At 41.4% G+C, this 20,666-nt stretch overlaps 1 protein-coding gene across 3 annotated transcripts in view; it reads right to left on the bottom strand.

The window, feature by feature from the left end:
- Positions 1–20,666, bottom strand: part of LOC135492178 (scoloptoxin SSD14-like) — a 309,652-nt gene that overhangs the window by 152,680 nt on the left and 136,306 nt on the right. For all 3 annotated transcript variants that reach the window (XM_064778427.1, XM_064778429.1, XM_064778428.1), the window contains one exon: positions 9,893–10,053. In XM_064778427.1, coding sequence (XP_064634497.1) covers positions 9,893–10,053 — 161 coding nt within the window. The remainder of the gene's footprint in view (positions 1–9,892; positions 10,054–20,666) is intronic.

Genomic DNA, 20,666 nt, shown 5'->3' with positions numbered 1-20,666 from the left:
GTTCAGCACCATGAGGAGCTCCTTGACCTTGGTAAGGCCATGTCAGGTTCCGCGCGCCTCTTCAGATACATCAAGTATTGAAAGCTGTGGTGAGCACATAAAAAGACCATGGTCACCTTAATTTGAAAATCCCTTCATAATCAAGGGCTACCTCTGACTAAAACAGCACCCATAAACAATTGACCACCAATTTGACCCCAGCTCCTAACTGCGGGAAAACCCAAGTCCAGCAACCAAAAGTACCAAAAATACATTTTTGTTTACATTTGAACTGCACACATGCGTTTGTTTACAATTTCATTTCTGGCGAAATCTCGAAAATCAGGTGACCTGCAATCGTGGATTGAAAATAACATTAACCTGGGTTCAGCAGGTCAGCAGGTATACCGACTGTTCCAATCATCCCCCTACAGCCAGCTTTTCAAAAGGTAATGTTATTCACCCCACAGGGAGTGCAGGTAATTGATTAAGCCCCTGCATAACTTAACAGCAATGGCTTGGCTTCTGTGGTAAGGAGAATTGACAGTTTTTTTACGGGAGTAACATTATTGTGTTGCTTAAAACGTCTACTTTTTACTCATGTAAGAATCGTAGTACTAATAATAACTTCAACTTATTTTCCGGTTATGATAACACAACACGCATCTTCATGATCATGATCTTTCTCAAACTAACTGAATGACCTAATTGCCTTGGACGCACAACCACATATCAATCCGCCCCGACGATCAACAACAAAGTTTTCGTGCTTTTAGCTGTCAACATCAATGGCTATAATATACTCCTGCAGAATAGTAGAACTAATAGAACTAATTTCTGAAGTTTCCAATAGTTTGAACACAAATCAGAACATCACCCATCAGCTGGACTAAGATCTGCATAAATTACAATAAAAAATGAGGTCGTCGCTTCAATTTCCAAAGAAAGTTGACTCCATTCGAAGGTTGTTTTGACCAAATTCCGTTGAACTCATCGTTATGAGGGCATTTGAACACATTCTCGTTGGTCTTTTCTATAAACGTGTGAAGTTTCGTACCAGAATACATTTCCGTAAAGGCTCAAATAAGAAAATTTGTCACTTACAAATCATCGCTCCGGTAGAAATAATGAAATGGCCAGGGCCATTGTGCTCACCTCTTGTGAAGGGAAGATGGATGAAGCATTAGCATGGTTTTAAATGTAAGAAAGAAATGAAGTAATGTTTTACAATGAAATTACATGAGAGATAAAATAATGCGTAAGTTGAATTTAATTGAGGTGACTACAGGTATGACAAAGCAGAGTAGACAATTTTGTGATCTGACCAGTAATCGTTAAAACAGCAGCAGAACAAAAGCTTGAAGCAGCAAAACATGCAAGGCATGCCTACCAAAAGAACAAATAAGCAATTCCATGCAACAAGTCATCAGCATTAACACACCTTTTAAAAAAAAGTCCTTTGGTTTACAGATGACCCATTATGGAAATGCTTAGGAATAGGATAATTATGTTGTTTGCTTGTGTCTAGTACAAGAAACAACCATCATCTGAAATTCCTAGGGCTCTGTAGAGGTTAATTAATCCTGCATTTGCCTAGGCTTAGACTATGACATCCCACTTAGCAGCATTTCAAGGCACCCTTAGGGGAGAGTCCACTATTAACATTTGGGGCCCTGCTGGCCAAACTGAGAATCAGAAAAAGACTGCAGTTTAGTCTAAGAGTATAGGGGTACATTCGTACCAAGTTAGGGATCTGTAGCTAAAGCAGTGACAAAACGTGCCATCATTGTAAAATGGCGGTGCCATAGGAAAACTTTGACCTCTGTGACCTTGGACGTAGGTCAAATCAAAAACCCACATTTATGAAATGTATCCTTGCTAGGAGTACCTACCATAAAAATGTTATGAAAATCAGACCACTATTAAACGAGCAATCAAACATTTTAACTTTGGACATTAAATTTGGCCCCCGGGTGGCCAAACTAAGAATTTTTCAAGATGCCCGCCTGGCACCCATATTGGCTATCACATTTGATAAAAAATCAAGGATTTAGTAGAGAGTACATAGATATACATCCAGATCAAATTTGGTTGCAATCCGATCATTAGTTTCGGAGTAATAGTACTGTGTTTATTTTTCAAGATGGCTGCCTGGCGGCCATATTTGATGTCCAAATGGCCGAAATTTTAGGGGTGGAATAGAGAATCCCCAGATACATGTCCACACTGGTTTAAAACCTTCTAGCTAAAATAGATAGGAAACATGCTACTGTTCAGTGAATCAGCAAACTTTGACCTCTGTGACCTTGAAAAGGAGGTCAAATCAAAAACCCGGAGGATATATGATGCACCTTTGCTAGAAGTACCTACCATATTTTTTTCAAAATTTCCCGACTACTATTAAGGGAGATATTGCATATTTTCACTTTTAACGTTTGGCCCCCTGGTGGCCAAACCATGAAACGAATCGGACCGAAATTTGGTCTCCAAGGTGTCATTACATAAGGGTACATGTGTATTAAGTTTCAACTCAATAGCTCTAACAGTTACGAAACGTGCCCTGCTAACGGACGACGGACGACGACGACGACGACGACAGACAACGGACGCCACGGTATGGGATAAGCTCACCTCTGCTAAGAGGTGAGCTAAAAAGGTCACCGCCATTTTCTTGATGATAGTTCTCCAGGTAACCTCGGCGTGAAATTTAAAGCAGAATCATCCGGGGTCAAACAACAGTTTTGCTCACTACCGCCAACTGGTGATATAAATCGACACTAATCTATTTTATATCAAAACTTCTGTATCATGAAGATCTTTTGCATATGGAAATTAAAATTGTGGAAACCTATTTTGAGGATGTGAGCGTGGCGGCCATATTGAATTTCGAATCGCGCTGATTTTCGAAAGAAACCTTCCCCTTGCAAAACTGCATTAGGGCTACACCCACTAAAAATTGATTCCATCCTCCAAGCCGTTCTCCTCGAAATTGACAGAAACCGATTTCAAGCACGTTGCCCTGGTGACCATATTGAGAATCAGAACAAGCCGATTTTCGTAAGGAACCTTCCTCTAGTCACCCTCAACGTACACATAAAAAATAAATTTAATCTGACGAACGGTTCTCCTCGAAATTGACGGAAACTGATTTCAAGCACGACGCCATAATGGAGGCCGTAATGAGAATGAGAACAAGCCCGTTTTCGAAAGGAACCTTCCTTTAGTAAAGGTCAACTCACAAAAAAAGTTTCGTGATTATCGCTAAAAGCATTCTCCTTAAAATGAGCGGAAACAAAAAGTTTACAGACGCCGAACGCCTGACGCCAGACGCCTGACGCCTGACGCCTGACAGACATCGGTAAAACATATTGCTCCGCAATGCTTTACGCATTGGCGGGGGCATAAAAACTTCAAAGCCTGTGGTCTAGAAAAAGTCCATTCAGATTCCCTACTCTTGGAACATGAATCAAAATGGATCTACACACTGCGTATTGCTAGACCTTTGGGTCTAAATGCTATGCGCCAACTTACATCTATAACAGGAAATTAGGAACTAAGAACTTGTATATATTCTACTTGTACATAGACTTTATTTCTACATGACGTGGAGTACATCACTATACTTTATTGATGGAGAAATCATATATTTTTCAATGTTGTACTCGCGAATCATTCACTTGATCAGCTATGTTTCCAAACGACGCACACAACGTGCGCACCATCTATCATCAGCCTTTGTAACCAATATTATAAATATCAAAAGGTCAAGACCACCTCTCCAGCCAATCACAGCGAATGTTTTGTAAACAATGCCTCGCGGCACGATCGTGCACATGGCCACTATTGTTTTTGATGTATATAAACCAAGTCAAACAATCAACTGTTCATTAAACCGAAACGTTGGAAGACGATTTGGATTACATTGTGGAGTTGTCTTTTATTTATTAACTATATTGTTCATTACGACCATCAAATGTTGTGACTATATTCAATAAGATGTTGAATATTATTGTCCTTCATGATATCCTGGGATTAATACTCCCAAAATGAATGCAATCTTACTTTATTTAGCCTCGGAATATTATATCAGTTTGTGACTCAAATTCCAATCATACCACGAAGACAAGCTTGTAACTGTCACAGGGATATATCTAGAACGATTTGGAACGGCGGCCCACTGTGCCCCTAAAGCGATGTGCCGTTCTGCCCTTATTTGTTCCAAAGGCCGCCTGTTTGCCCTTTAAACCCACAAAGATGCGCTGTCCATGCCCCTATCATTAGCGCTGTGCATGCCCCTTGCGTCCGCCTTGCCCTCAACCCCCTATCAGATGAAACTATCCCGATTTTACCTCCAAATCACTTTTGTGTCTTGTGCCGATGTCGGAATAACTTGCTCAACGCCACGTGGTCGTTTGGCACCAAAATAGTCATTCTCGCTTCCAGGACCAATATACTATGGCAACGCTACACAAATAACAGTCACCAAAAGCGGCGAACGAGGTCGTCAAAGAGAAACATTCACAAACGGCCTACTGCGTATTGTCTGCTCTGTGTCACCTCACTGAGACAATCGTATTGTATGCAGCGGGTGATCAGTGCGCTCCGTGGCCATTTATATAACTAAAGAAGCTCCACGTGCTTACTGTTTGGTGTGCTGATGCAGAGATGCGGCCTGTCGTCAATAACAAATTATGAGGTGTTCTCATGTTTGTATTTAGTTTGAAATCTTCTTTACAATGATGTAATGACTGTATTTGGTGGAGAGAATATAATATACTGCTGGTATTTGAATTTGTTGACTGACTGAAAGCTCGGCCGTGTTTCCCGCCAAAATGATTTTGCATCTCTTATTTATTGGTAGGCCTATGTCATTCCGTTGATGCATGCAGGTTATGTATATCCAAGGTGATTTCCGACTTTCTGATGTAATCTTGTCAGGCCTGTAGGCAGGGCTTTTCTTCTGGCGAAGCCTCTTCCAGACACATTACTCTCAGACGCAAATGCCGAGATGTATTCATCCAAAACTGTTTCGGTCTAATAATCCTAATAAATTTTGCAAAAAATGAAAAATGGTTATTCATCAAAAAGGATGGTTCATACCAAATGAGATCATTGCCAAATGTGTCTGTTCAGGATTGGCGGAGATATTAACTTTGCAACAATACAATAGGGCCTAATAATGAGAAAGGCCGACTGAAAGTTTGTTTGCTAGTAGGCTACATTCACCTCCGTTTTTTAATAGCAAATTAACATTAATGTAGACCTAAAGCAGGCCTATTGTTCTATGCATGACTTCTGATGACGTTTTCTGTCATGTGTGTAGCGTGGTCATAGCGCAAAATACTTAAAGGGTCGGGGAGTCCCCCAAAACCCAAGAGATCTGCCTCAATGATTGATTGATTGAGATAAACTGATGTGTAAATGTAACAGCAGTATCCATGGGCCTCAAGTGTAGGGTATAGGGTTTTTACATCCAAGGAAGAAGGAAAGGAAAAGAAAATTAGAAAGATGGTGCAAACAAGAGAAGATATTATGTACAGTATTTGTGTGTTGATGACTTGAACTCTACTCATATTTTGATTAACTGGTCTGACACTCCGCGCGCTCGCGTCATACTAGTATTGCCTATTCTACTCCATCGACTCTACCACGCACCTGTCATATTGCCCCTTTTTTGGACAAGAGCACCTAGCCCCTCTGCAGTTGTAGATATATCCCTGCTGTCATTACGACTATCAAAGGTTGTGACTATCTTCAACAAGAGGGTTATGTTTTGGACCATTATCTCAGATTGTGACTATTTCCTTCCGATTGAAGACTGTTTGGGTGCCCATTAAAGTGCTAGTCGTGTTGTTAGAATAGGTAGGTCGATCACATATTGCAGCATAAATCTCGACCACCAATTGGGAATGTCGTCTAGTTGCCTAATTTCTATGTCATCAACAGATAGATAGGGAACGTCTAGAAATGGTAGGTAATGTTCAGCATGAACAACATGAACATCAACATGAAGGATTGGAACAGGATGTAGGCTTCAGTGTAGGCTTCTTGGTGCATGGATCTATTTCATTAAAAATCGATGTAGTGTTAAGTGTGGGGTTACCTAACTTGAAGGTTATGAATCAAATTCGAATGTAGGCTTTAGTGTGGTAGGCTTCATAGATTTAGCAAAATCAAGATAAAACATAAACTTTGAATGAAGGATTTTTGACTTTAACAAGGTATAATTATATTAATCTAAATGTAGACATTTATGTAGTGTTCATAACATTTAGTTAAAGCTTCAAACAATTCAGTGTAGGGTTTTTGGTGCATCGATTTATTTCATTGAAAATCGATGAACTGTTAAGCGTAGGGTTGCTGATTGTAAGGTTATGTTTCAAATTCGAATGTAGGTTTTAAGATTTAGGCTTTATAGATTTCGCAAAATTTGAACGTATATTTCAAGATTAACATAGTAGACTTTGAATGTAAGATATTTGACTTTATCAAAGTGTAATTATGTTAATCTGAATGTAGACTTTTATGTAGTGTTCACAACATTTAGTTAAAGCTTGAAACATTTCAGTGTAGGCTTCAGTGGGCCACGTAGAATTAGCGATATAAGCGGAATGAACTGATTCTGGGCTTCAATCACCTGGAAGAGCCAGTATTTGTCACGATGATCGTTGCCCTGCCGGAACTCTGAAGATGAAAGGAGGTACAGTAATACAGCACTGCGCACGGCTTACGACTGAACTAAACTGTCCCAGAGCAGTTGTCATGCCCTCCTTGCTAGTCAAGGCTTAAAGACTGAAATGGTCCAGGTGAAATGGTCCAGGGACCATGTGCTCACCTGTGTCAAAGGGAAGGCTATGGGGTCAGTGATTCTGACATTGGTAAAGCTGTATATATCATTTTATGGTCAGACCAGCAATTGTCAATGACCCCTGTATGGTCCACATGATGTGCATTTGTAAATACAAGGTCTAATTTGGTGTGGTAATCAGTTGTTTCTTCAGTGATTATTTGCTTCATGTTATACTCCTGGAGAAAGAATTTTTCAAGTTTGGCATTGAAATTTTCACATCCCACTATTGAATTCATGTTGAAGTCACTAAGAATGTCATATGTTTCAGTCGGCTGGTATGATCGGAGGCAGGGGGTGTTGGCCTCCTATTGGCCAAACTGTGAATTGTATTACGCCAAGATTCAGTCTCTGAGTAGGGGTCAACCAGGGGTACATTTGTACCAAGTTTGAGATCTCTGGCTCCAGTGGTTACGTAACGTGCCACCACCGACTAACGGCGTTGCTGCCGACAAACTTTGACCTCTGTGACCTTTAAAAGAAGGTAAAATCAAAAACCCGGAGGATTCGTGATGTCCCATTGGTAGAAGTACCTACCATATTTTTTTTAAATTTTTCGAACTGGTAATAAGGGAGAAAACACAATTTTTCCATTTTTGACCTCTGGCCACCTGGTGGCAAAACCGTGTATCATATGAGGTACCGATTCGGACTCTAAGTAGCGGTCACCTAGTGGTACATGTGTACCAAGTTAGAGTTCAAAAGCTTGAGCGGTTACAAAACGTGCCAGCACCGACTAAAGGCGTTGCTGCCGACAAACTTTGACCTCTGTGACTTCAAAAGTAGGTCAAATCAAAAACCAGAGGATATATGATGTCCCATTGGTAGAAGTACTTACCATATTTTTTTAAAAATTTTTCGGACCAGTAGTAAGGGAGAAAACACAATTTTTCCATTTTTGTCCACTGGCACCCTGGTGGCAAAACCGTGAATCATATGAGGCCGCGATTTAGTCTCTGAGTAGTGGTCACCTAGGGGTACATGTGTACCAAGTTAGAGTTCAAAAGCTTGAGCGGTTACAAAACTTGCCACCCATGTCTAACAACGACGACGACGGACACTGCGTGATGGTAAAGGCTCACAGGTGTGCCAAAAAGCGCTTTTCAAATACTCTTTGTGGCGTATCGAACAAATTAAAACTTGATGAATTCATTAAGTTCCATTTTGTATGAAATTATATCATATTTTGTACAGAATCCGCACATTCCGCTAATTCTACATGGCCGCTTCAGTGTAGGGTTCTTGGTTACATGGATTTATTTCATTGAAAATCAATGTAGTGTTAAGCATAGGGTTAGCTGATTTTAAGATTATGATTCAAATGCGAATGTAGGCTTTAGGCTGTAGAACTTGTTGAATATTTTGACTTATTTAACCATGAATATGTAGGGTGGAATTCACCAAGGCATTTTATCGTGCGTGCAAGTAAAGCCTGATTATCTTATAAACGGAGGATAAAACATCGTTGTCTGCGGACGGATAAACGAACGTTTAAACAGAGATTCACAACGCTCGATCATCGATGTTTTATACGAACGCGGACCAACCAGTGTAATCGTTCAATAAACGCCTGTTTTTGTTATTGTTCCGTCGTCTGCGCCATGAAATTACGGCTAAGCCTACGGTCAAGTGGTCACACTGCCGTCAGCATGGGGAAGACGAAGAGGGCGGAAAATTTTACATCCGACCAAAGGATGGGCCTGATTGAGGCAGTTCATTTGCAGGAAAAGGTTGGTGAAAGCAAAAGAGCCAATGCTACTATGACCAAGAAAAAGAAACAGGTGCAGGACGACATTGCAAAATCCTGGAGTCATGCGCCGATCCATACCATCTTACTACAACGTTGGTAAAGAGCAGCTCATGGTCAACCGTAAGTTGGCAGTTTATACTGTAATATCCCTTTCTGCACGTAAAACGTACTGCCGGGTCGTCGTTGGGATGACAGATTGCCACATGAGACTCCCATCTGTTGCACCTACTACTCCGGGAAATTCAGAGATCTGGTAGTACCCTTCAGCGGCTGCCCTTCGTTCTTCAGGTGTGGCCGGGAAATGGATGAAATTCCCTTTCCGGGCGCAAATTTCTGCTGTAACCCGATGAACAGCCCGACAGACAGTCGCCTGTGATACTCCGCACATGTCCCCTATGTCCATCTGGAATGATGGCATCGCATAAAAACGTAAGGCCATGGACAGTTGCTGTGCCGGGGTCGGAGCATAATTCTGGTCCGTTTCGTGCAAAAGGTCATCCTGCAACATACCAACAAGCCATCGGAAACTGTCCTTTGAAATCCTGTATCTCTTTACGAATTTTCTGTCTTCATATTTGGTTAGAGGGTCTACCCGTTGCTCGTAAACTCTCTCCGCACGAGGAGGGGCCACATGTTGTTCTTCAACCGCCTCCTCCTGCGCCAGCTCAAAGAAATCGAGAATGCCGTCCATTCCTGACAGTAACTTTCTTCAAATGGCCGAGGTATTCCAACAACCAATGCCTTAGACGCGGAGATAAACATACCCTCACGGCCGTTTAAGTTTTCTTTTGTTCAGAAAAACCCCGTTGTCCGCACGCGAGATGATCACATGTTGTGAATTGCTGTCTAACTTCAAGCCTGCGATGATCGTGCGTATAGGCAAATTTGTACGCGGACAACCCTTAAACGACAGATAAAATGCCTTGGTGAATTCCACCCGTAGGCTTTAGGTCTCTCATTATAATAGGCATAAGGCCGAGTGTAGGCTATGGGTTATGATTCACACCTAATTATTACTAAATGTGTAGGGTTTAATGTTTTCTTTAGGAGCAGGAAAAAAATAACTCATCACCTTCAGTGCATTTGATTCTTTTTATCTGAAGGAAGGTATGGCGTAGTATCACTACAGAAATTATAAAATATTTCTACATTTATTGCTCGTAAAGCCTACAATATAACCACTGCCAATATCACTCCCCCTAATTTGTGCCACAAATGGGAAAATCATGCTTAGCCAACGGCATTGTGCTCGATCAGTTTCCCTCAGATTGCTGTACATCGGCGATAAATCAAGATGAGGAAAATCAGATACAGACCTCCATCCTGTATATCCGTTATTATATCTTCTGCCAGGGTACCGAAGTAAAAGGCGTCTTTATCTTCTGATATTGCAGTTAAGGTTTTCCCCAATATCGGGTTCTTCACTTTGTCACCTATGTTGTAGAGGTCACCAGTTTTCGAGTTGACAAACACTCTCCTAAAAAGGATGCAAGCTAATGTAAGATATTGTGGAGTTATACACGGTTTCAGGGGCAGATGAATCACTAAAATATAGTTCCTGTAGTAGTATCCAAGCCTATCTGAGTATACTGTGTCATTTCGTCATGTATGCAATAAAAGGCAACAATGTGGAAATTTTTTTACGTCCACAGTGTTCTAGAATTACACCACAGTACAACTGTTATGTTCACTATGAATAAACATTTTCGAATTCTGGTGGGCAAATACTGACAAAATATGATTTTGAGGGGGAAATATGATGATGACGATGACCTTGACAATTTATTTCGGCACAATTAACGTCATTCCGGCTTTCCCAGTTTGTGACCTATACAATGATATGACCGGTGTTGCTGTGCACATGTCGGCGAATGGAAATGTAAGCCTAATCTTTAATGAAATGGCCAGGGCCATTGTGCTCACCTCATGTGGAGGAAAGATGGATAAAGAGCATGGTATTGTGTCATGTAGTGTTAGGTTTGGCCAATTTACAGTACATTCGACCTCTGTGATCTTGAAAAGTAGGTCAAATCAAAGAAGACCCGGGTGACACATTGAATGGTTGTTAGAATTAGATGTACCTATGATATAAAATTGGTGCCAATTGGTGCAAGTAATTACTAGGAATAATGGCATTTTGAAGAATTTAGGATTTGGCCCCCTCCCTGGAGGCCAAACGGCAAATCAGATCGCACCAAACTTTGGTACCTGAGATCACCTGACCAAGGGGTACATGTGTACTTAATTTGTGATCAATAGTCATTGCAGTTAAGAAACGTGCCATAGTTACGGCCTGACGGCCAATTTACGCCATTTAACCTCTGCGACCTTGAGAAGAAAGTCAAATTAAAAACCTGTGTGACATATACTGTACGGTGGTTAGATGTACCCATGATATCAAATTGGTGGCAATCGGGCAAGAAGTTAAGGAAAATTCACATTTTTAAGGTTTTGGGATTTTGCCCCCTGGTGGTCAAGTGGTGAATCATATTGGACCAAACTTCGATCCCTGAGATCACCTGACTAAGGGGTAAATGTGTACCAAATTTGGGATCAATAGTCATTGCAGTTTAGAAACGTGCCATTGTTACATCCTAACGGCCAATTTACACCATTTGACCTCTGTGACCTTGAAAAGTAGGTCAAATCAAAAACCTGTACGATATGTGATGTATCCTTGCAAGGAGTACCTACCATAATATTTTTATTGAAAACGGATCATTAATAAGAGACATATCACACTTTTTATGTTTTAAGTTTTAGCCCCCTGGTCTTGAACCAGACCGGACCGAAATTGAGTGTCAGAGTACCTCTGACCTAGGGGGTCTTGTGTACAAAGTTTCAAGTTCATAGCACAAGCGGTTAAGAAACGTGCCACACAGGATAGGGACGACGACGACGACGACGACGGACACAGGGCTATCGTATAGACTCCCCTAACGGTGAGCCAAAAATGTACAGTAAGTGGCTCTTTTCTGACAGGTGCTGATCAAACTGTACCATACCGGCTGCTTGAACAGGAGCATTTTGCTATTGAAGCAGCCCTGGAGTTGGACATGCAAGCTTGCCATCAGTTAGAATGTACAGTAAAGGGGCAAACTCTTCAACTACTTCAAAATCAATTCAAGATGGCTACACAGAAATCATCACATACCACATGATCACCAAAATTAGCAGATGATATTATGTATGATCTATCATCGGTGTTTGGCAGTTATATGTCACTATTGTTTCTACATGACAAAAATATATTTCTGGGCAACATGGTATTTGTTTGAAATTGAGAACCTCTCTTATGGCATGCATAAAAACTAATACCTGACACTAACAAACAAACAAAATTCTTTGTCGCTAATTTTCTGTATAAAATTTTGCCACCTGTTAACATAGTACCAACAGATCACTTGGCTGTCATTTTATCTTGCTGACAAATTTTAATTGCAGTCAATTATTCAAATGGAAAATAGTTGTCATTGATATACTAGTTAGTATTCTATAAAGACTTTTAATGAAATTTATTTTTTATTTGCACAGCTAGTAATATATTATAACAGTAATATATGATCAAAGGTAAAAAGTGAGAATTCAACACATAGGACACTTGGACATGATGTTCATATGGTCACCTGAAGTAAATTTGAACTTCACGTTAATCATCATATGCTAATGATTAAGTGACATGTGAAATCGAGTGGGATTATTAATATTCGTGTGAATTGCCATTGACTGATCTTGAAGCTTTTATTCTTAGATGTTCCCAGGGGTCCCATAAGAGATACGGAAAGGGGAGCACATTGACCCCTGTGAATAGAGGTTTAGTAAAGGGATTTGATCATAACTGAAGTCGAATTGGAACTCAACATGCACCATGGCAACATGCGTATTGTCTGACGGGAACAACATGGACTGTAGTCTGTGACAAATTTGATATCTTCGCCACCTCTAAAATTTAATGGTCCCGGGACCATGTGCTCACCTCGGGTAATGTAAATGCATGTCATTTGCAGTGGATATGAGGAGAACAGTTTTGGTCATTGATGTCAATTTTGCAATCTAATAGAAAGTGGTATGGTCGTGCAGCTTTTATGAAGACTTTATATTGGTCGAGGGAGATGTATGGCAGGAGGTAGTGGTAATGCTACATACTATAATCATCTTATGATCAGACCAGTAGTTGCATCAATTGCATCAACAGTATCCAAAGTTCTGTGCAACTAGTTGGTTGAAACCATACTCAGAAAGGATGATGCAGAGCAAAGGGCCTGCCGACATTGGAATATGGCAAAAAAAAACAGAAAATAGAATAAAATTGGGAAAAAACATGTTTTCATTTGTACCGATGCCTCCTTTTGTGCCATTTAGGCCATTCAGAAGAAAAAAAGAGCAAATTACCATTTTCGTTGCCCAGAAACATACTTTTCCCAACACTAAACAACAATTTTATGATCTGGTAGATGTAAAACGTATGACAGGATCAATCATGACTGCCTATTTTATAAGATGATGAAGATGGGACCGAGTCCAAATTTCACGAGGATTATTAGGAACATGTACGCAGGATCCCAATCATGTGTAAAATTAGATTCCAAACTATCAGAGAAGTTCTCTCAGAGTATTGGCCTCTGTCAGGGTTGCTGTCTTAGTCCAACGCTTTTTAGCATTTTTATAAATGACGTACCATCAATTTTGAATGCACCTGACCCACACTATGAACAGCAACTCTCGTTTTGCTGTCGGAAAACTCTCAGAATCTGCATCGGTCTCGAAATCACTCGAAAATCACTCGAAATGCTTCACAGTCATTAAACCGTCTCTCAGAAATCTCATGGAATTCGACCCGGCCTTGGGGAGCCATGCTGGGCAAGAACTCGGAAAGTTTCGAAGAAAATCGAAACAGTTAATTCCATTGTGATTGCTGGTCGAATCCCTGTCGCATATTACCGAAAACGATCGTAAATGACCGAACATTTTAATCCTTTTGCCTGAGAAGTATTTTTTCGACAGAGTTCGAGAGGTATTCAGATCGAGCAATTATTTCAGTTCTGCAATACGTTATAGGTGTTGCAAACCTGCATTCTTATCACATCTATTGAAACTGCAGGTAGGAGTCTAAAAGTATCGAAAAGACTCGAATGTTATCGCAATTAGGTGCGATGGAATACAAAAGGACTCAAAAAGTCTCGTTTTCTATCGCTTTTCTTACAGGTGGTTTCGAAAACGGTATGTCCCGAGTAAATGTCCGGTTGTTACCCTCGTAACATTGGTTGTCACAACACCCTTCAACGATGACAAAACGTACAATAAATGTACGCCCACATAACCAACGCTTTTAACCTGTCAAAATTATCAAAATCTTGGCGCTTAATTTATTTTTAAATGGTATGAACTAGGTTCTTGCTTATTACACAAAAGCCGTTATCATATATTGAAAAATCAGAAGAAGAAGAGGACTGTGTAAATGTATATTCTTTCAGGCAATATGTGTGTGTTTGATGCATAAGCAATGAATTATTTTAGATTAAACTAAAGTAATAATGAATAAAAGTCTTCGAACTCGAAGTCGGTCGGATCCGTTCTAACAGTTCTCACTGATAAATGTGAAATCCCCAACATGGCAGTTAACAACCACTTGTACAAAGTCAGATGGAATTGAACAGCTCAGGCATGTTAACCAGATATTATTGTAAATGCGAACTGAATTGCTCAGACTTAAAACACCTCAACACGCACATTTATTTTCATGACATCACACCTCCTTCGGACATGTCGGACCCTTTTTTGCGCATTTTATATCTCACTGATATTTTGAAGATCGTGCGTCTTGATAGAAAAATAGTCCGTCATCATACCCTGAGAGTGTTACCTATGAAGTAACATGCACTATCTGCACCAGGGATTTCTATTGATGATTAAAAAAGACAATTCATTTTTTGGGCATATTCGCGGCGCTCTGCAAAATAATAATATTCCAATGAGTGGAAACAATATTCATACCACTGTTGCTTACAAGCTTACAATCTTCATCTGCCATTGGCATGACTGGCAGTAACTTTTGCGATATGCCACATGCTGTCATTCCTGCTAATAATATGGACATTTTGTGCGCATAATTGTGGAAAAACACGTTGATCACCCTATAGATAATTTGTCCGGCTGCTGGGCCGTTATTAAATTTGTGTCACAGCGTTGAGGTTATGCGCAATGAGCCACGTGCCGTTGCTGAATACCATGCTTACAAGTGATTACTCGTTAGTGCTACCACACGAGCGTCTTGTTGTGCAATCCTTTCCTTAAAATACAAGCAGCATTAACTTTGTTGATACTGATTTGTTTAGACCAACACATTATATGGCCAATCGGAGGCTAATCCATTGCTCGACAAGCAAGAATGGAACAAAATTAATCTGACAATCGTCATTTATAACCACAAAGCAAAAGGTCTTTTGTTGACAAAGAATGGTTTGCCCCAAGACCTGTTTTTAGATAAGCCCTTGGACCCCTCAGAGCGGACCAACTATATAAAGACTTTGCATTGACATCTCGATTTGTGCTAGGCAATATGTATTACTGCAGCGTAGTGCTGTCGCTAACACATAAGCTAATAGAAATGTGGTGATCAGTGTGTGTGGACAGTGATCTTGCTTTTATCGCAAAATTTTAAATTGATCACAGATTTGGAATTATTTGAGGATCATCTCCACCTTTTTATAAAGTTGGCCTGCTGGGAAATTGCGACGGCTTTTTCGCTGCTTAGTTTACGAGTAGTTGAAACTTGAGAGAAGATTGACGCAAAAGAATTTGTTGTAAAATTGCAAATAAAAGTCCTTTGATTATCATAAAAGTCTGGTATAATAATATAGCGAATTTGATAAAAGAATATGAACCGCCACAAGCGGTGCCTTCACAGCAACATCACACTGAAGGTTCTCACCATCGCGCACCGCATTTTTAATGCATCGACCCGCGCAAAAATGATCGCTGCACGCAGGTTCTTTTATTCGGGATTCACATAACTGGCTGCTACATCAGTGTGGAAATTGACTAGGCAGCCTACAGCTTGGTAATAATGCCCTTTAAAATGTCACTCGTCCGTTAAGGCCCATTGGTTGGCGCATTGCTGATGAACACTTTGGGACACAGCATTTGGAACCTTGTTTGAGGGATGTGGCCTCAATCTGTTTTTTATTAGTCATTTCCAGCATGTATCTGGGCTTCAGAGAGTTCATCACCAATGTACTAACTGTTCATATGACTTGATGTGCTGAGGGAATTACCTCCATCACCAAATACAATACTCTCTTTCTGTTTAATTGGGCGTGCATAAGTAGTCACTGGTCTAAAATGCTTTGCTGAGTTTTTAGAAATCTCCTGCATTTGTTTGTCAACTGTTCAGCAAATATTGAGTCTTCTGCCATGTCTGCCATTATGTTGAGTTGGCCTTAATCTTAAGCTACCCCCCACCCGCCCCGTTCATAAACTCTCCTGCCACTAGCTCATTAAGAAGCACATTATACATGTTAAAGTTTAAGATTATGATAGAGTGATATCAATGGAATAGTTTCATCACGTACTAATTCTTTTTAAAAACAATACTATCTTTTGTGATAACAGTTTATATTGATACTCGTAGATGAAGATGACTGGTATTTCTTCTGTTGTATGACCGGATATGATCGAGGCAATATCGTTGAAAGTCCAGTATGTTCATTCCAGGGGCAAACTACATGTATAAAAGGCTTTCAAGTCTCTTACATTTTACATAAAGCATCAGTATAAAAAACGAGGCGACATTCATGTTCGCGGTCAGTCCTTTTGCTCTTCGGAGCGTTTAAAGTGCCAAGCCAAGTAGTGATTATGATCGCAGCAACCAGCGATCATCGCTCGTATGTGGGGCACTTCCAAAGGGCATGCTGCCAGTTTGATACATTGCCCCACCAGTGAGTCATGCCAAAAGTTTGATTTTCTATATAAAATCGGCCATTTAACCCTTTAGCTACTAGAACGGCACTCGCCGGCATGCCCGAATCTCACTAGAACGGCACCCGCCGGCACGCATTCAAAAAGCCCGCCCTGCCCCCATGCTTGCGTATATCGGGAAACTTTGTGTCTGGGAACGATGTTTGCAACGTTGTATCCAACTTAAATCTCGTTCCAATGTAGGTTGCTATACATTTTTATTGAGTTTCATGCAATTGAAGTGACGATATCGAGGAGTGTGTTTCGAGAACAATGGCGAACCCAGCAAAACGAAAGTTCGGTGTTTTGGCTGCTCTAGATAAAATTTTAGCGGACAATGATGGTAGTGAAGAGTCCGAGGGTCTCACTGATTACGATGATCAATCAGATATCGATGTTATTGGTGGGGTAAACGTGAGTTTGGCCCTTTTTGGCCCTTTTTTCGGGAATGAACTTTTTGTGTATATTCATGTGTATAGATGCATGTATTTTGATTCAGCATGTACATGCAGATTGTTGATTTCTGGAACGTTTGGATATATCTGACAGGTGAGTACCATTCCTTCACGTAGACTATGTAACTAGCATTGTTTTAGAAGTGGGTCATGGCCTGTAGTATAGGCCTTAGTATGTGAATGTGACCTGACATGAACCCGGAAATGAAATGCTGGTTTGTTGACATTCTGCAAGCATAGCTCAAGCCTGCTGCTGTACTAAAAGAGTGTGTCCTGCTCGTGGCTTGGCATGCCGACTAACCCCCTGAGTGCATGATGAATAGAAATTAGGCCTAGAGATAAGGAACATCTGGATATTCTAGGCCCTGTAGCTAGGGCCAGGGTCTATTTTTGTACCGTACTTGTCTTGACTCTTACTCGCACAGATGTTCCAGTAGGCTTCAAGGCCAATAGTGTAAAAGGACAATAAAGATCCTTGTTAGGCCAGGCCTATCTCCTTGCTTTTTTGGGTCCTTTACTGAACTAGGCCTACCACGTATCACGGTGACTGTTGGCCCCACAACTAATCTTTTTTGTTTCTTTTTCAGGAAGTGACTCTTCTATCTGATTATTTGGACTCTAAGACTGGCGATAAATCTGGCCCAGATGATGATCATGGTAGTGACACTCAGGCTCCTGACGATGATAGTGTCCATGGAGGTGACCCCACTTACGGTCCTGATAGTGACGGCGATCAGCAAAGTGATCACCCTTCCGGGAGTGATGCTGATGAAAATGACTCTGATGACCAGATGTCAAATTCTAGCTCCTCTGGAAGCGACCCTGGCAATGATGGACGCGGCTCGCGGCCGAGGAAGAGGGCGAGGTAGAGTTGGACGAGGGCGATGGAGAGGACGAGGAGCAGGTCCACCTCAGGCTAGAGATAGAGGGCGAGCAGCAGGTCCGCCTCCGGCTAGAGGCAGAGGTAGGGGACAACAAGGACAGCGTCGTGGTCGTGGTCGTAGTGGCAATGTCCAAGGAGGAGGGGATGTAAATCCGCCCAGAGATTGGACAAATCAGATAGTCCAACCAGTTCTGCAGCCATTCACAGCCCCCTCTGGTGTCGACTGTGGGCTGCGATATGATGCTGACGAGTTGGACTACCTCATGTGCATCCTTCGCGGGACCTTTTGGGATACTTTGGCAGAGAACACTAACTTGTACGCTACTAAAACCCATCCTCCAGCTGTTCCTCACCCGAACAATCCCTTTGCTACATCTAATAAGCATTGGAAGCCTACCACTCCTGAAGAAATCCGTGCATTCATTGGCATCAGTATTCTTATGGGGATAAAAGATTACCCTGAGTATGGTGATTACTGGTCTGCTGATTCTGCTCTTGGTGACAAGTTCATCAGTTCAATAATGACAAAAAACACTTATGAACGATTGTGCAAATATCTTCATTGTTCAAATCCAAATGTCATTGATAGACATGACAAACTTGACAAAGTGCTTTGGTTTATTGTTGTCCTCAATGAAAATTTCCCCAGAATGTTCAAGGCTGGGGAGAAAATATCTATAGATGAGGCAATGGTGAAGTTTGATGGCCGGCTTGCTTGGAAGCAATATATGCCCAAGAAACCTGTCAAATGGGGCATCAAGATATGGTGTTTATGCGATTCTGGAACAGGGTATACCTTGGCTTTCAAGGTGTACACTGGGGCTGCCCAGGGTGATCAACAGCGGGGTCAGGACCAACATGGTCTAGGTTACAATGTTGTAACAGATTTACTGCGAGAGTTTCTACATGAAATGGCCAGGGCCATTGTGCTCACCTCATGTGGAGGAAAGATGGATAAAGAGCATGGTATTGTGTCATGTAGTGTTAGGTTTGATGTAGGTCCAAGCAATTACAATTTCCCCAAAATGGCCAATTTACAGTACATTCGACCTCTGTGACCTTGAAAAGTAGGTCAAATCAAAGAAGACCCGGGTGACACATTGAATGGTTGTTAGAATTAGATGTACCTCTGATATAAAATTGGTGCCAATCGGGCAAGTCATTACTAGGAATAATGGCATTTTGAAGAATTTAGGATTTGGCCCCCTCCCTGGAGGCCAAACGGCAAATCAGATCGCACCAAACTTCGGTACCTGAGATCACCTGACCAAGGGGTACATGTGTACTTAATTTGTGATCATCAGTCATTGCAGTTAAGAAACGTGCCATAGTTACGGCCTGACGGCGAATTTATGCCATTTGACCTCTGTGACCTTGACAAGAGGGTCAAATTAAAAACCTGTGTGACATATACTGTATGGTGGTTAGATGTACCCATGATATCAAATTGGTGGCAATCGGGCAAGAAGTTAAGGAATAATCACATTTTTAAGGTTTTTGGATTTTGCCCCCTGGTGGTCAAGTGGTGAATCATATTGGACCAAACTTTGGTCCCTGAGATCACCTGACTAAGGGGTAAATGTGTACCAAATTTGGTATCAATAGTCATTGCAGTTTAGAAACGTGCCATCGTTACATCCTAACGGCCAATTTACACCATTTGACCTCTGTGACCTTGAAAAGGAGGTCAAATCAAAAACCCGGAGGATATATGATGCACATTTGCTAGAAGTACCTACCATATTTTTTTCAAAATTTCCCGACTACTATTAAGGGAGATATTGCATATTTTCACTTTTAACGTTTGGCCCCCTGGTGGCCAAACCATGAAACGAATCGGACCGAAACTTGGTCTCCAAGGTGTCATTACATAAGGGTACATGTGTACTAAGTTTCAACTCAATAGCTCTAACAGTTACGAAACGTGCCCTGCTAACGGACGACGGACGACGACGGACGACGACGACGACGACGACGACGACGACGACGACGACGACGACGGACGACGGACGCCACGGTATGGGATAAGCTCACCTCTGCTAAGAGGTGAGCTAACAAGAACCACAGGGTTCATGCTGACAATTTCTTTTCTACTGTTACTCTGGCAGAAGATCTGTTACAGCAGGGCACCTACTACCTTGGCACAGCATGGTCGAACAGAGTTGACTACCCGACTGAAATAACAGGCCCCAGGCTCCAGTATGCAGAAAAGATATATTGGCAAAAAATGGTAATGTAGTTGCCTGTCGATGGAGAGACAGGCGTAGAGATGTCTATTTCATCTCAACTTTCCATGGTTCAGCTGAACATTGTAATAGACTACAACAAGAACATGGGTGGAGTTGATCATGCCGATCAATTCCGCAGCTATTACAAAGTTGGGCGAACTGGTAAGAAGTGGTTGAAATATCTGTTCTGGGCATTACTGAATGTGGCCATTGTCAATGCCTACATTCTGTGGGTACAAAGTAACCTGCCACTGCCCAGGGTCAAGAGGAAGTATTCTTTGAAAAAGTTCAAGTTGAATTTGATACACCAGCTTGTGAATGGTTTTACTTCCAGGAGAAGAGTATCGGCTGTTGCAGGGGTTCAAAGGGATGTTCTTGAAACCATCCAGCAGAATGTCATGCTTGGACACTCCAAGGTACGCTTTGTTGGACGCAGAAGGGCCTGTGTACAGTGCCTCAAGCAAAAGCGCCGTGCACCAAGTGGCCGCTGCGTTGAGACATTCTTTGGGTGTGATGCATGCCAGGTAAATCTTTGCCAAACTGCTGGATGTTTTCAAGAATTTCATAA

This window comes from Lineus longissimus, chromosome 8, assembly GCF_910592395.1.
Source record: "Lineus longissimus chromosome 8, tnLinLong1.2, whole genome shotgun sequence".
NCBI lineage: Eukaryota > Metazoa > Nemertea > Pilidiophora > Heteronemertea > Lineidae > Lineus > Lineus longissimus.
Note: the sequence above shows the minus strand (reverse complement) of the source record. Positions and strands in the feature narration are given on the sequence as shown.